The sequence below is a fragment of the Paroedura picta genome, chromosome 13 (assembly GCF_049243985.1).
Source record: "Paroedura picta isolate Pp20150507F chromosome 13, Ppicta_v3.0, whole genome shotgun sequence".
In the NCBI taxonomy this organism is placed as follows: domain Eukaryota; kingdom Metazoa; phylum Chordata; class Lepidosauria; order Squamata; family Gekkonidae; genus Paroedura; species Paroedura picta.
In genome coordinates this window covers 44,683,160-44,699,146 of record NC_135381.1, presented here as the reverse complement: position 1 = coordinate 44,699,146, position 15,987 = coordinate 44,683,160, and the positions used below count along the sequence as shown (strand labels likewise).

Sequence of the window (15,987 nt, the reverse complement as noted above, 5' to 3'; positions counted from 1 at the left end):
TATTTTCAAGTCCCTATTTTTTTTAACATTAAAAGGAATGGATTTGGACGCAGATCTGGCTCAGACTGGCACAAACTGGGTGGGTTGTCGTGTTTGAACAGGAGCTGGAATCCCCACATGTATGCAGGCTTGCATACAAATGTGATGGGCACCGTATGTGGGAGGCTGGCGGGATAGGAGGGACATAGTCCTTCACCACACATAAATGCTGCTACCTCCAGTTCTGGAGTGCCTGCCAGGTCACCAGAGAGGCGGCACACGGACTGAGGCTGGCTTGCATTTCTCCCCTCTGTATTACTGTCCCTGCTCGAGTTGGCAGGGCAAACCCTCCCAGGAGCAGTAGGAAATGACCGCTGTTTCATCAGATGCACCCAGGCAGTCCTTCCAGCTCTCCTTTCCATGGCTATTCCAAGCCTCTGGGGCAGTGCAGCTGCTTGGCCTGTCACAGCCCAGATGGAAGGACATGTCCATTCTTCCTTAGAACACCAGCACGGTGAGCATAGCTGAATTTCACAACATGCCTAAATAAAATTCCCGGGTAACCAAAAGAAAGCGTTAAGGCTACCATTGGGTCCATTGTGGCAAGCAGACAACTTCTTAGCAGCTCAGCTTTGTACTGGAACCCTTTGCTGCAGAAAGGGCACATTCCAGATAAAATACCAGGTAAGTTTATTGCTCCCAATAAGAAGGCAAATCAACTACCCCAAAATGAAAGAGGGCATCCCTGCCGCACGGCTGTTGCCTTCAACCAACGGATGTGGGGGTTAGAGTGGACTAAAGGTTAGAGTGCCAGGCTAGCTTTTGGGCGGTTCAAATCCCCTCACAGCTAAGGAACCTCGCTGGGTGACCCAGGGCCAGTCAACAGTCTTCCAAGCCAACCCAACTCACAGAGTTGCTGGAAAAAACAAAACAGAGGGGAGAATGTTGTAAGCCAGTCTGACTCCCCACCGGGGAGAGAAGTAAGGCCAGACAAAGTCAGGAAATTATGGTTTTTCCCCTCCGGCAGAAGAGCTGTTTCAGGAGGAAGGCATCTCACCATGCAGAGCTGTATGGCAAATGCTGCTGTCCACACTGAGGAACTTGGAGGATTAGAAATCCGTGCTGCATGCTCAGCATTGGGTTTGACTGCCAGTGCCAGCCCCTGAGGCCAGAGCAGCCACTCCTCCAGGCCATTTTCAGCTGCCCCCGGTCACTCAAGGTTTTCTCCCGGTTGTCGATATCTCTCTGGCCAGAGCTTTGGTCTCTGAACAGGTGGGCTGGTGAGAGCTGCAGCCTTGAGAGTTCAGCAGTATCATTATCCTGATGGTGCAAAAATCCCAAAGCTTCAAAAGGACCAGCATGTGCATGGAACATAATGCACCCCATAGGCCTTCAGGATTTAATCCAAGCACAGGCCCTGAATAGGACGCACACTGGCTTCTTTTGTCTCCATCCGTGGACAGTCCTGTGCAACTAATGAAAGGCTTGCCAAATCGTATTTGCTCCCTCTGCCTTCAAAAAGATTATAAGTCATGTATGATTGATCTCCTGGCCAAGCTTTATGAAACTCTAAGAGCATCAAAAGAGGAATTATGCTTTTTGAGGCCTCGTACCATAATATTCCTATGTACTAGATTTGCCATTTGACCTATTTAAGGAAGAAAAAAGTGTGACAGAGGAAGACACCATCAGGTAACTTCCAGTTTCCTGCTCTATGTCCTCCTTTCAAATGACCTTTCAAATACTTAAAGACAGCAATCATGTCTCACTGTCTACCAAAAATTGTATTTATATTAAGAAGGAAACTGCCGTTTGAAACATTGAGTTTTACACTGCCTTTTTTCAGGCTACTGAATTTCCAAATAGGAGTCAAATACTTTCCGTGAATTTGGCGTAAATATGTTTTTGTTCTATGAACACTGCAGTTAGCAGCAGATAAAACTGCGAGGGCCGCATTAAAGCAGCTCTGAAACAATTTGGTTTATATTTCTCTGAGCATCTGCTTCACAGGTTAAGAAAGAGAGTTCTCCCGATAAGGTTTGTGGAGGAGAGAAGAGCACATGAGGCTTTTGAAACATGCTCAGGGAGAACTTGGGAATCTTCCTCTTTCCTGGGAGAACATCAAGGGGTTCCATTCATTAGGGATACCATTTTAATGCTCTAATTCAGGGGTAGTCAAACTGCGGCCCTCCAGATGTCCATGGACTACAATTCCCAGGAGCCCCTGCCAGTGAACGCTGACAGGGGCTCATGGGAATTGTAGTCCATAGACATCTGGAGGGCTGCAGTTTGACTACCCCTGCTCTAATTTCTAGCAGTCAGAATTATGAAAGCATGAGAAGCATGTAAAAGTGCCTTGCTGAAAAATACACTCCTGCACCAAGCAGCTCTAATTATGCACACAATTTGCATATTTCTGTACTTTGCATAATTTATTTAGGTATTGCTAGCCATGGAAACAAGCTATGCACCAGAAGGCTTAGCAAGTCCCCCCTGTGGCTTTTGAGAATTTGTTTGTTTATTTTATAAATCCAATCGATTTACAGGCTGCCCAACCCATAGTGAGCTCAGGGTAGCAAACAGTGATCAACAGGAATAAATATTAATGCAAAATTGTTAAAAATTAACAGCATCTCAAATTAAAAAGGGAAACCCAACACTCTACAGGTAAATCACTATAGGAGGATGAGTGGGGAAGACCAGGAGGGTAACGTTGGAAGAAACCTACTGTAATTCATAAGCCCAGTGGAACAATTCCATTTCACAGCCCCTGCGGAAATGTAGTAAGTCCCACAAAGCCCAGATCTCTGCCAACAGAGTATTCCACCAGGTGGGGCCATGGCTGAAAAGGCTCTGGCTCTGGTTGACAAAAAGTGCACTTTTTTTGGCCAGAGTTCATCAGGAGGTTTGCTTTTTGGAAGTGTTAAGCTCTAAGGAGTATATTTTATTTCAGTTTCCCATTTGTAGCTGCCCTTCCCCAGGGGGCTCAGAGGGGCTCACAACAGTTTATAAATATCACATAAAACCGTAAAATCCGAAAATTAGCATTAAAATTAAATCCCACAATTCCAGACAGACTGCCTCTTTCTCTTTAGAAAGGGAGAGGGGCCCATCGAGTGCATCCATTCTGTGAAGGCTCAAGGGGGTGGCAGGTGACAGTGGATGGGTGACTGGGATATGGGTGTCCTACATAGTGCAGGGGGTTGGATTAGATGACCCATGAGGCCCCTTCCAACTCTATGGTTCTATGATTCTATGAGATGAGAATCCCCTGTTTTATAAAGCTTGATTTAGGGGAGGGGAATTGACTAACATTTTTAACTCTGTTATTCTATGATTATAAATGGGAGCAAAATGTAGGAATTCAGTAAAGAAAACACAACTTATTAGCCAAGAAAGCCAAAACTTGGTTTTGAAGTGCTAGAAAGTTGTCCAGCCCGCCCCCCCCCCCCAAAAAAAAACCTCAGCAAAGCCAAACTGAAATACTCCCAACAATTCCAGGGAGAAAAACTAAGAACTGGTGTGACTGTGCAGCACCTGGACACAGAGAAACTGTTCCACACATGATAAGAGCAAGAGTCTAGTATCACCTTAAAGCAGGCTTTCTCAACCAGGGTTTCATGACACCCTGGGGTTTTCTTGAATGGGTGGGAGTTAATTAATTTTAATATATTTTTTAAAAATTGCTGAACATTTATCAGTTGATATGATCATATATGATTATGTAGACCCACCCCTTCCCTCCGAAAATGGCCAAGACGTGTCCAGAGCTCTGCTTCCCAACCATATTCTGCAGGATTGTGTCAATTCTGGGGTTTCTTGAAGTTTGAAGGATGCTTCAGGGGTTTCTCAGTGGTCAAAAGGTTGAGAAAGGCTTAAAGACCAACAGAATATGTGGCAGGGCAGCGGCTTTCGTGAGTCACGGCTCTCCTTCCCGGCCACAAAAGCTGTTAGTCTTGAAAGTGCAGTTGGACTTTGGCTCTTTCCTCCTCCTCCTCCTCCTCCTCCTCCTCCTGACTGGCCCAAACAGCCACCCGTCTTGATCTGCTCTACCAAAGCACCCCACTTGTTCCAAGGCAATGCAGACCACTCAACGTTTTGTCCCAAGGTTTCCACGTTTATACACAGGGAGACATGAAGTGCTTGTCTTGGGACGTTGTGCCATCTTGGAGACCAGCGCCTGCCGATTGGCCTCTGTGATTGCTGCCCCGTCGCCAAGGGAGCACCCCCTGCACTATGCAGGACACTCACCACCCTCTTGCTCATCCACTGTAACCTGGCATCCCCTTAAGCCTTCACAGAATCAGCCTCTCTGTCAGATGGATATCCAGCCTCTGTTTAAAAATTTCCAAAGATGGAGAACCCACCACCTCCTGAGGAAACCTGTTCCACTGAGGAACCACTCTAATGGTCAGGAACTTCTTCTGGATGTTGAGACCGAATTCCTTTTGAATTAATTTCATCCCATTCGTTCTGGCCCATCCCTCCGTGGCAAGAGAGAACAATGCCCACTTCCTCTGAAAGATCCGAAAAAGGAGCAAGAAAGACAGACTTAAGCAGGCCTGCAAAGGTGCCCTTCGCAATTATTTTATTTTGTAGGAGCAAGCAGCCCACTGAACTGGCTCCAGAAAATAAATAAATAAAGGGACTTTTGAATGCAGCAATCTAGACACATGCATCATTAGATATCTGTAGCAACCTAATATGCAAAGTTGCCTCAAACTCAGTTAAAATAGAAAAAAAATTACAATCAATAATTCTTTTTAAATAAAAAAAGTTGACAGCCGTTTTCACCTTCAGCCACATTTTTAAAAAAGGGTCAAGTACACTGACGTTACCTCCGCTTAAAATTACAAAATGTAGGGGGGGGGGGGAAAGGTATATCATACAGTAATTTAAAAAAATCAAATTGTTTAAGTACTTCAGTCCGTTCCAAAATATTTCTGCCCAAAGTGTGTTGGTGCAACGGGATGAACTTCCGTCGTTAAAATAGTGATATCTGGGAACTCCTGGATTATTGATTTGGCACCTTTAAAAAGAGGGAAGGAAGGAATCAGTTGCAGCCAGTGTTTCAATGCATTAAATGCGAATCCACAAAGTGACCTTATAAATATCACATAAACTCCAGCCCTTGGTCACTTCAGCACACCAAGCGGAGGTTCTGCCCTTGAGCAATAGCTTCTCACTAGCAGCCTTGCACCTGAGCAGCTATTAGCTCTTGGGACTTTGGGCTGAGTTGGTTTGCTTGCTTTTTGCATTTAGATCTACCCCATCTAGTCTGTAGACTTCATCCAATTATTTCATTTAACTAGGTGCTCCAAAGAAATCTCAGGGGCTCCTTCGCCACACAATGGATTTTGCAAATGAACTCACTGAGTAAGCCAAATGAATGTAGCTGGCTTTCAAACTACACTCAGTTATCCAGAAGCCATAAAAGCTTCTATAAGCATTAGATAACTGAAGAGTTACACAGTGATGAACAAAAAGGAGGTCCATGTAGGGTCCAGGTTTTCAAAATTGTGTCCCCCAGAGAATCCTGGGGCTCTTCAATGAGATAGGCAGCAATAGCAGATTATTTTTTCCTAAAAGTCAGTTTGTTCACCATTGCTCCATTTCCCCTGCAAACACACAGCAAAAAAGGGGGAGTGGTACTTTCTAACACACACAAGATTGTCTAGATTACGACAGGCTGTGTACCCAAAGGCACTGTAATTAATTCTCAAAATGTCCCCAGATGTACAAAACATCACTCATGGGGCCCTAAGCAAACATCCCAACATAGGCCTGGGCCAGAAGGACTGGAAGCCACTGTCCTACGGTCACAGAAATCCTCCCCCAGGGTTTGACTTCTCTTGTGACATCCTTTCTACATTGCCAGAAAGGCAAAGAGAACTTTATGAGCCATCCTATGACAGGCTGCTCTACAAACACACCAAATGGTTGACTGTTTGAGGCCTTTTATTTATGTCTGCAGTGTGCACTTTGTATGGTCAAGGCAAAAAAAAAATAGGTTCTAGTAGGGGCTCTAGCATAGTTTTCTTGGGGAGACCCAACTGAATTGCTTTTACTTGACTTCGAAACCAAGCCAAGAATTCAATCCCTTCCTTTTCAGCCAACAGGATGGGAAAATATTTGAATTCTTCAAAACAATTTCATTGGGCCAGGAGGCGTCATCACTGAATGCCAAGCTAACGTATTGTGTCACTCAAATATCTGGAATCCTGATTTTGGCAGTGTCTCCTCTGTGGCTTGAACGTACCATGAGGTGTAGAGAACAGACTCAGCAGGATTATGACACTGGGCTGCACTCCATGTTCTATGAGAACCTTGACAGCCTCGATCACAGTGTTGCCAGTGCCTGGAAAATGACAAGGGAAAGGGAGAACAGAAACAGGGATAACTGCAGATCAAGATGGGCAGCCGTGTTAGTCTGTATGTAGCAGCAGAAAAGAACAAGAGCCTAGGACAGGTTTTCTCAACTAATTACCACTGAGAAACTCCTGAAACATTCTTCAGGCTTTGAGAAAACCAAGAAGTGGTACAATTGTGCAGAATATGGTTGGGAAGCAGAGCTGTGGACACGCCCACCTGGGGCCCCTCCCCTTCACTGGGAAAAGCGTTCCATTCCCAAAAGGACCTGGCTCTGGTTACAGCCAATCTAATTTCCTTTTAACCAGGGATCTTGAGCAAATAAATAAATACATAACATTGAGCGTGCCCAGAGGAGAGCAACAAAGATGGTGAGGGGTTTGGGATCTAATACGTAGGAGGAAAGGCTGGGGGAGCTTGGTCTGTTGAGCCTGGAGAGGAGGCAACTGAGAGGGGATTTGATAACCATCTTCAAGTATTTAAAAGGGTGCCATATGGAGGATGGAGCAGAGTTGTTGTCTCTTGAGGGACAGACCAGAACAAATGGGATGAGATTAATTCAAAAGAAATTCCATCTAAACATCCGGAAGAAGTTCCTGACAGTTAGAGCGGTTCCTCAGTGGAACAGGCTTCCTCGGGAGGTGGTGGGTTTTCCATCTTTGGAAATGTTTAACCAGAGGCTGGATGACCATCTGACAGAGAGGCTGATTCTGTGAAGGCTCAAGGGGGTGTCAGGTGACAGTGGATGAGCGAGAGGGTTGTGAGTGTCCTGCATTGTGTGGGGGTTGCACTAGATGGCCCAGGAGATTCCTTCCAACTCTATGATTAAACTACCGCCGTTCGTATCAGAATTGTAGCCACTTCATTCCCTTTTAGCACTCTTTAGAGAGACTTTGTGAAAGCTTCTCTTCCTCCAAAGCCCAGCAAAACTAGCACCTTCTAGCGGCTGCCAGCTTTGGGATCCTCTTTCCTTGTTTGCCACCCAGAATCTCAAATGGGATTGGTGTTCTGTAGCAGACCCACCAACGCCCACACTGGCCAAACGGAGGCACTTACTTGCGCACCAGCAATATCCTGCCTGGCCTGTTTCCTTTCCCACAAAGCACTTGGTAGTTAAACAGGGTTAGGTTCAGTTTTGCTGCAAAGAATCCTTGAACACACTCACTGAGTATGGGGTACATGAGGAGCACTTTTCTCCTGTAGATATCGGGTGGGAACTTTGCATAGTACACTTTGGCTCTCTGGGTTTCTTCATCGCTCTGGATCAGGATCTTCCCTATTCGGATGGATCTGCAGCAGTCACGCAAGCCCTGCTCCATGGCCTCTCCTTCATTTAGGAAAAGAGGAAAGGGTTTCTCATTAAGGACAGACAGACTGTCCTTGGAAATGCTCATTGCCAACACATTCCTAAGCAAATAAATCAAAGGATGTGTCTTGTTAACTGGCCTCGAAATAATTTGAGTCCTGCAAAACAGTTTCCTTTCCCTGCCAATATAACCCAAGAAAAAGTGGTGGAGAAGTTGGGTTTGGGAACAAAGGAGGTCAGAATTTGCATCTTATTTTAAATAAAAACACCCACTGTTTTCACCAAAATTTAGTAGCATTGTTCTCTTGCGTTTGCTGTCCAAGGGGATGCAAATCAAGAAGGGAATGAAAGCCAAGATGTGCCCTTAGGATCAACAAACAGAACTTCTCTGGGATAGATTTAACTGTTAGCTTGGAGAAATGATTCTAGTTCTTCCATAGTTCCTGATTCAGTCTTCTGTGTGATTTCCCTTAATTTTACATTTGTTCGATGCCTCCCTTTTTTTATAGGGTAGGACTGCCAAATCCTCATGGGATAAAGCTACCCCCCCCCCCCCCGTCAAAGTGATGCTGGGAGAAAAAAGTAAACAAAAAAAGGCTGCCAGGTTATGCAATCTGGCAACCCTATCTTTGGAGATTTTACCGCTTCAAGACAATACCAATACAATACGTTGCAGAAAATGCAAATTTTAACATGTGACCTACCGCTTCTCATTATGCTGACTCCACAGTTCCCTTTCTCAAATTTTACTCCTTCATACTTGTATCCTATGGTAGAGATACAAAATTGTTCAGTGCGATTTAATAAGCAATTTCCAGGTAGTCAAACAAAGGATCTCCTCACAGCTTCAGGCCAGGGCACTTTTTGTGCAATCCAGAACAGGTCCAAATGAACCAAACTGACCTTTCTCCAGCTTCCACTCACACAGCCAGGGGGTCTCATTAATCAATCAAAGGGGAACTGTGATTGGGAACATCTGGAGCTAGCCCTGCCAGGGATATGTCAGCCGTTCCAGTTACAGAGTGGGGGCCTCCTTGTGCTCCGCATCTGATCTGTCCCTTTCATGGTGTTAAGAGATGACAGAAACGTGGAGAAAATAATTCTCACACTTAGCAAGACCCAAGGACAAACCTGAGCCATTACTTGCTCTCTGCTCTGCTCACTGATGGCAACCCCACCTGAACACAAAGTTCATTTGCATGCCCTGCCATGAACTCCATCCCTAAATGAAATCAGTGCGTCAGATAAAGGCAGTGTTCAAAGGATGTGAAAGTAGCAGAACAAATCAGTCTGAAACATTCACTGTTTATTAACAATTATTTGCCACCAAGTCCTAAAGACAAACTGTTTGCCTTGTACTGCTCATTAAAGTGCTCAGCATTATCTTGTCATGGCTGGAATTTCACCAGCCTACAGGCAGTTTGCTCTGTGCGACTCCCACCCCCCCCCAAGAGCTTTGAGTGTCATACACACTGCTCCTTGCCATTCATTTTAATGGATGAGTGAGACAGAGGGAATGTAACAGAGTGGCCCAGCAGAACCTCAAGGACGAGAGAGGTTTCAAATGAGGGCGTCCCATGTCCTACACCAACCACAACCATTGTATTTGCTCAAAGTATATCATGTGGCTTTCCTCAGCAGTCCATAGGAACTGGTGACTCACAAAGCCCAACACGGCCCACAAGGGACTTTGAATACATCCCCGTTTTATTGACAACTGAAAGTGGGGGAGAGAAAGGGCATTTCAGCCACGACAGGTCTTTATCAGCTTGGCAGACCCCGGATTCTGCAAACTTGCCTTAAGCTTCTTCTAAAACAGAAACAACAAAGCTCCAAAATTTACTTCTCGGCCGCATGTCCACTTCCAAGTTCACCGCCAGCCTGTTACCTGTGGGAGTGGTCACTGTGCATTCCGTGTAGGGCAGCTGATTCAACCCCTCTTCGACCACAAGCCTGATCTGTGGGACAGAGGGAGACGGTGAGGGCACGGGAGGCCATGAGAGAACGCCATCTCAGCAAGGCCCCATCACCCATTAAGGACACTGATCTTTTAACAGAATCTGGTTACAAGAACGAAGCAATATTTAAAAAAAAAATTTTTTTAATTTATATGCCACCCCTCTCCAGATATTCGCGGGGCGGCTCACATCAGTGAATTAAAACCCATTCAAGATTCAACATTAAAATACATTAAAACCCACTCATGCTCCTGACTCCCAACGACCCTACAAACCTGGCCATTAAGATGCCCAGCTACTGACTGGCACAGAGTGGAGGATGATGGGGGTTTGGCTGGAGGCCTCATTAGGTGGTGATGGGGGTCCCTGGCCTCAGCCAGATGCCTGATGGAAGAGTGCTGTCTTGGAAGCTCTCTGGGACTTTGGGAGCGCCACAGGGGTTTGTGCCTTGGACGGTAATTTATTACACCAGGCTGGAGCCATGGCCGAGAAGGCCCTGACTCTGGTTGAGGCCAAGCGGACCTCTCTGGGGCTTGCTCCAGTTGGCTGCCTGGCCACACCCATTCCACAAGGTCAGGCCATGAGCATACCAGCTAAGGGTCTTCCCAAAGAAAGGGTGCTCCCATGAGTGTGGCCTATACCATCAACGTCATCATGGCTTCTTGCTACCCTGTGTCTCCTCCTCCAGTGGGCTTGCCACGCTGCCACTAAAGGTCTCTTCTCACCCCTTCAGTGGCAACATGCGCTTGAACAAACTCCTCTGCCATACCCTGATTGTTAAGAAATAAGCCCGATGGACTTTATTCCCTTGTCGGGGCCTCCTGGAAATCATTTTGTCATGAAAGAACACCATGCTGGTAAGACAAGACCTTTCCCAAGTCATTGCATAATCATATAGTCGCACAGCACACTATGAATGTTACACGGTAGATGGGAAATCCTAACACTTTTGCTTTCCCTTCTTGCCAAAGGCTTCCAGTTTGGCTTTCCTCTTCATAGAGGTGTTCACAGCTGTTCCATGGAAGCGTCAGCGTTACTTTGCCTGCCCTTTATATAATCCATTTACACTTGGCGAGCACAGTCATTCCGCAAGTTCTGGCTTCTAAGGACTGGATACGCAGGTGATACAAATACAGTTTACTACTACTACTACTTCTAATCACAGCAGTCATTTATGTGAACATAAATGAGCTCCTAGCTCACCACCTTGCCGACGCTGGGATATGGAGGGCAGCCCTCAAATGGCTGATCTCCTTCCTCCAGGGTCACGGACAGAGGGTAGCAATAGGAGAGAGAGTATCTAGCCGTCACCAGGTCACACGTGGAGTCCCACAAGGAGCAGTCCTCTCTCCTATTTTATTTAACATCTTTATGTGCCCTCTGGCTCAGCTGGTGTGGAGGTTTGGGCTGGGTTGCCACCAATATGCAGATGACACTCAGCTCTTCCTCCTGATGGATGACCGCCCTGATTCCCCCCCCAGAATCTTTAGCCAGATGTCTGGAAGCAGTGACAAAATGGATCAAGCAGAGTCGCCTGAAGCTCAACCCTACAGACGGAGGTCCTGTGGTTGGGTAGGAAGAGACCATGGGAGGAAGCACGTCTGCCCACCCTGGACGGTGTACAGCTCTCACCAACGCACTCTGCCAGGAACCTGGGCGTAATCCTGGAGGTTTCCCTTACAATGAAAGCCCAGGTCACAAAGGTAGCGCGGCTGGCATTCTACCACCTCCGCCAAGCCAAGCTACTAGCGCCCTACCCGGAACCAGAGCACCTAGGCACAGTGATCCATGCGATGGTCACCTCCAGACTGGACTTCTGCAACTCGCTCTACGCAGGCCTACCCTTGTCCTTGATCCAGAAACTACAACTGGTGCAGAATGCTGCGGCCAGGATTCTCACTAAGACATCATGGAGATCTCATATCCGGCCAGTACTCCAAGAACTCGGTTGGCTCCCAGTTGAATTCCGGATTAAGCTTAAGGTTTTGGTAATCACCTTTAAGGCCATACGCGGTCTGGGCCCAGTGTATCTGAGAGACCGCCTCCCTGCCTATACCCCCAAAAGAGCTCTACGCTCCGCCACCTCCAACTGGCTACGGATCCCTGGCCCTAAAGAGGCACGTCGGGCCTCAACAAGGGCCAGGGTCTTTTCAGTCCTGGCCCCCACCTGGTGGAATCAGCTCCCCGAAGAGATCAGGGCCCTGCCGGAACTTTCCAATTCCGCAGGGCCTGCAAAAGGAGCTTTTCCACCAGGCATTTGGTGGGGCCAACTGAGCCATAACACCTACAGGTGCCCCCAGACTGAGGGACCAAACCTACTGAGGGATTGTCAAGTTATTGTTGAAGTGCCATTCTAATTGTTCCAGTTGATGTGTTGTTGCTATTGTTATACTGTTATATTGATTTTGATAATGTTCTATTTGAATGTTCAAAAATGTTTTATGTAAACCGCCCAGAGCCGTAGAGAAGGGCGGTATAAACAAACAAACAAACATCCCAGTATGGACCACCCAATCCTAACCATGCTTAGATGGAATACCCCTGGGTTTTAGAACAAACAGGCCCAGGATTAGGGATGCCATGAATATCTCAGTGAATCTGTTCAGCAGGCAAACTTATTCTGTTGTGAGCTCATGACCACACTGTGAGCTGATAAGGGAGATGTTCAGATTGCACCAAGGAATCTGAACAGCTGCTGAACAAGGCTGCAGTTGCCTCTTGGTCAGAAGCCAGCTCACAGCTGATTGGGCATCATCTTATCTACTTATCAAAATAAGTTCTTATCTACTCATCAAAATAACTACAAAGCAAAGTTGGAAATGAGAGCTCTTCCATCCCTTCTAAACTGGGCTGAGACAGAGGCATTGCTTTTGATCTCTGCACCACGAAAAGGAATGCAGAATGAACTTGATTCTCTTCCCACTCCCTCTAAATTGGGTGGGCATAGATGCAATGATTTTAATCTCCAAACTGCAAAAAACGGAGAGGACAATGAGCTGGTATCTCTGTCTTTTTTTGTGCCACAGCCAAAGCTGACAGGCTGGTATTAGGAATAAAAAATTCAGCTGAATTTCTGATCAAATCCCTCTCAATTTTCTGTATCTCACCAAGCTTGTGAGGCAGCAATGATTCTAGGATGGGAGATCAGAAGAACTAGACTTCTGACTGATCAGCTGGGAGTCAACTCCTGATCCCCCCCCCACACACACACACACAAACACCTCTGCTGGGAACAAAACAATATTTCTCCAGTAAGAGGATTAGGGGCTGAGTTCCAGATGATCCCTTATCATCTAGGTTTTCAGCTGCAAGTACTCATTCCTGCAAATTGCACATGAACAGGGTGTGAACAGCTCATTGAATAACTGGCTGTCCAATTACCAAACTAAAGTGAGACAAACAGGTGGGTTCCAATGTAGGATTTCCAGCATCATAGCTTAGAATTTATTGTGCCTACTGGCTTGAAGGAAAAAACGTGTTTTCCAATACGGACTGATCCTGCTGACACACAAGGAAGGACAGACTTACCAGGCGGTCAGCAGAAAAGACGAAGTCACCCCGACTGGCAGTCCTGGAAAAAGATACAGGCACATTTTTCTAGGAAAAACAGATTTATTCCATTTATATTTAAATTCAGCTTTGTGTGCCACCCTTTCCTGAAGGCTCAGAACAGCTTACAACACACAACAAAACACATGATTTTAAATACATCCATATAAGCCCCATGCCGAAGGCTAATATCCTCTATTGGGGAGGAGAGGGGGCCTAACTGGCAACACCCAGGTGCTAACACCAGTCCTGGGAGGGGGGCACAATCTCCCAGTGATCTTCCTCACTGTCCTGGCTTCAACCAAAGACCTGGCGGAAGTGCTCCGTCTTGGAGGCCCTGTGGAATGTGGAAAGCTCCCGAAGTATTCCTATAAAAAATTATCTCCAGAGCGTTGATGTATTCTGAATAAAAAAGTAACAATAAAAGAAGTGAATTATGCAAATCAGGAAAGGACCCCAGCCTTGATAGCCTAACAGCAGATTATTGTAAGAAGATGATACATATTGTTCATCTCCCATTGGATAAACTTATTAATGAAATTATAGACAACCCAGAATAACCTTTTCCATGGAAAAGCTTCAATAACACTGATACATAACAAAATCAGAGTCCAGTGGCACCTTTAAGACCTTTAAGGCCTTTCGAGCGCAAGCACTCTTCCTCAAACTATGCACACATTTTTGCCACCTCAGAGGCATAAAAAGGAAGCTGAAATAAACTCAAATGCTGTAGTTCAGTGGTCCCCAACCTTTTTATCACTGGGGACCACTCAACGCCTTTTACTGAGGCCCGGTGGGGGGGGGGTAGTTTACTCCTCTACTCTCAACCACTGCCCTAACGCTCTCTGATCACTATGGTAATGTTTAAACATCCCTTCAAAATAAGATACAGACACGCCGCAACAATGAACATAAGGAACATTTTATTTTCATGGAAATTTTAACTCATGACAAGGGCAAATCAATGGGAACCCTGAGCTTGTTTCTCTGCAAAGAGACAGTCCCATCTGGGAGTGATGGGAGACAATGAAGTGTGTTGTAAAGGGCGGGGGGAGGCGTCCTTCGCAGCCTACCTCCAATTAGTCGAAGGACCACATGTGGTCCGCAGCCCACAGGTTGGGGATCGCTACTGTAGTTAACATGTGTGCTATTTGATCAGAAACAGATTCTGTGGACAAATTGGGGCTCTCCAGAGACCCATGTACTACAACAACCATAGTCCATGGGCCTCAAGAGATCCCAGTATACTGGCAGGGGCTCATGATCACTGTAGTCCACTGACCTCTGGAGAGCCCCAGCTTGGAGTGCCTGAGAAGGGGCTCAGGGCCATTGACCTCTGGAGTCTGTTTGGCCCCCCTGAGCAGGGACCCATGGTCATTGCAGTGCATGGACCTCTGGGGAGCCCGTTTCACCCCCCCAGCCCCTAAGGGGAGAGCTTGCAGTGAGTCATGGTCCTTGTAGTCCATTGACCTCAGGAGTCTGTTTGGCCCCCCTGAGCAGGGACCCATGGACATTGCAGTGCACGGACCTCTGGGGAGCCCGTTTCACCCCCCCCAGCCCCTAAGGGGAGAGCTTGCAGTGAGTCATGGTCCTTGTAGTCCATTGACCTCTGGAGTGTTTGGCCCCCCTGAGCAGGGACCCATGGTCATTGCAGTGCACGGACCTCTGGGGAGCCCGTTTCACCCCCCCAGCCCCTAAGGGGAGAGCTTGCAGTGAGTCATGGTCCTTGTAGTCCATTGACCTCTGGAGTCTGTTTGGCCCCCCTGAGCAGGGACCCATGGTCATTGCAGTGCATGGACCTCTGGGGAGCCCGTTTCACCCCCCCCAGCCCCTAAGGGGAGAGCTTGCAGTGAGTCATGGTCCTTGTAGTCCATTGACCTCTGGAGTCTGTTTGGCCCCCCTGAGCAGGGACCCATGGTCATTGCAGTGCACGGACCTCTGGGGAGCCCGTTTCACCCCCCAGCCCCTAAGGGAAGAGCTTGCAGTGAGTCATGGTCCTTGTAGTCCACTGACCTCTGGAGTTTCTGTTTGGCCCCCTTGAGTCCCAGGGACCCATGGTCACTGCAATACACGGACCTCTGGGGAGCCCCTGTTTCGCCCCCCAGCCGCTGAGGGAGGAGCTCGCACTGGCTCATGGTCGTTGTAGTCGCTGCCCTCTCCCTGCCTCCGACCCCCCCCCCCTGGGGGCTGACCTGTCCCGGATGATGGTCTGGAGCTCGCGGATCTGGTCGTTCATGGGCAGCAGCTTTAGCGGGGCGCCGGGGGGCGCGGCGGGCGGGGGTTCCGTGCAGGGCCCGCCGTTGCTGCCCGAGCAGGAGCCGTCGCTGCTCTCTGGGCTGGGGCTGCGCTCGCCGTCGCGCGCCGAGAACCGGAGCTGCCGGCCCGCCGCAGGGGCAGAGCGCCGCTCAGAGCACGGCATCGCCTCCATGCGCCCGGCCGCCCTCAGCCCCGAGCCCGCCCCCGACGCCCCCGTTGGCTGCCTGCCTGCCACTCAGCCGCCGCCGACCAACCCCGACTCAGCGCCACCGCCTCGTGCCCGCCCCCGCCTTCACGCACGCGCACCGCCGCGAGGGCCCTATCTCCCCCCCCCCGCGGCATCCTGGGCAGTGTAGTTCTGCGGGCCCTCTAGACGGGGCGGAGTCCATGGGCTGCCCTTAGAACATCCAAGTTTAACGTTGAGCATTAGTTTCGGTGCGCATGGCAATGGGCTCCACCGCCTAATCCATGTTCTTTATTTCTGTTATATTACAGTTATGGACCTCGTCATGACCCCACCGCATCCCTTCACGCAGCCTCTCCCGGCACGCCCTCGCGAGCGCTCCCGCG

General features: G+C 48.1%; 1 protein-coding gene across 2 annotated transcripts; it reads right to left on the bottom strand.

The window, feature by feature from the left end:
* Nucleotides 1-4,536: 4,536 nt before the first annotated feature.
* On the bottom strand, nt 4,537-15,956 carry UPRT (uracil phosphoribosyltransferase homolog). Of its 2 annotated transcripts, none has more exons than XM_077307469.1 (7): nt 15,921-15,956; nt 13,141-13,209; nt 9,543-9,612; nt 8,359-8,421; nt 7,514-7,675; nt 6,239-6,337; nt 4,537-5,008 (listed from the first exon to the last, which is right to left on the bottom strand). In XM_077307469.1, exons 1-7 carry the CDS (start codon nt 15,939-15,941, stop codon nt 4,902-4,904), a joined length of 591 nt encoding a protein of 196 aa, XP_077163584.1. In that variant the 5' UTR covers nt 15,942-15,956; the 3' UTR covers nt 4,537-4,901. The 2 variants fall into 2 exon arrangements, with proteins under 2 accessions (XP_077163584.1, XP_077163583.1); XM_077307468.1 differs by lacking the exon at nt 15,921-15,956 and adding an exon at nt 15,354-15,637 and having other exon boundaries at nt 13,141-13,183.
* Nucleotides 15,957-15,987: the final 31 nt, after the last annotated feature.

Excerpts from the sequence above, each read along its gene's own strand:
- UPRT (XM_077307468.1), bottom strand. The coding sequence starts at position 15,589 with ATGGAGGCGATGCCGTGCTCTGAGCGGCGCTCTGCCCCTGCGGCGGGC. Across the intron at positions 13,184-15,353 it reads CAGACCATCATCCGGGACAG|GACTGCCAGTCGGGGTGACT; the intron begins GTCAGCCCCCAG and ends ATCTTTTTCCAG. Across the intron at positions 5,009-6,238 it reads TCTGTTCTCTACACCTCATG|GTGCCAAATCAATAATCCAG; the intron begins GTACGTTCAAGC and ends CTCTTTTTAAAG.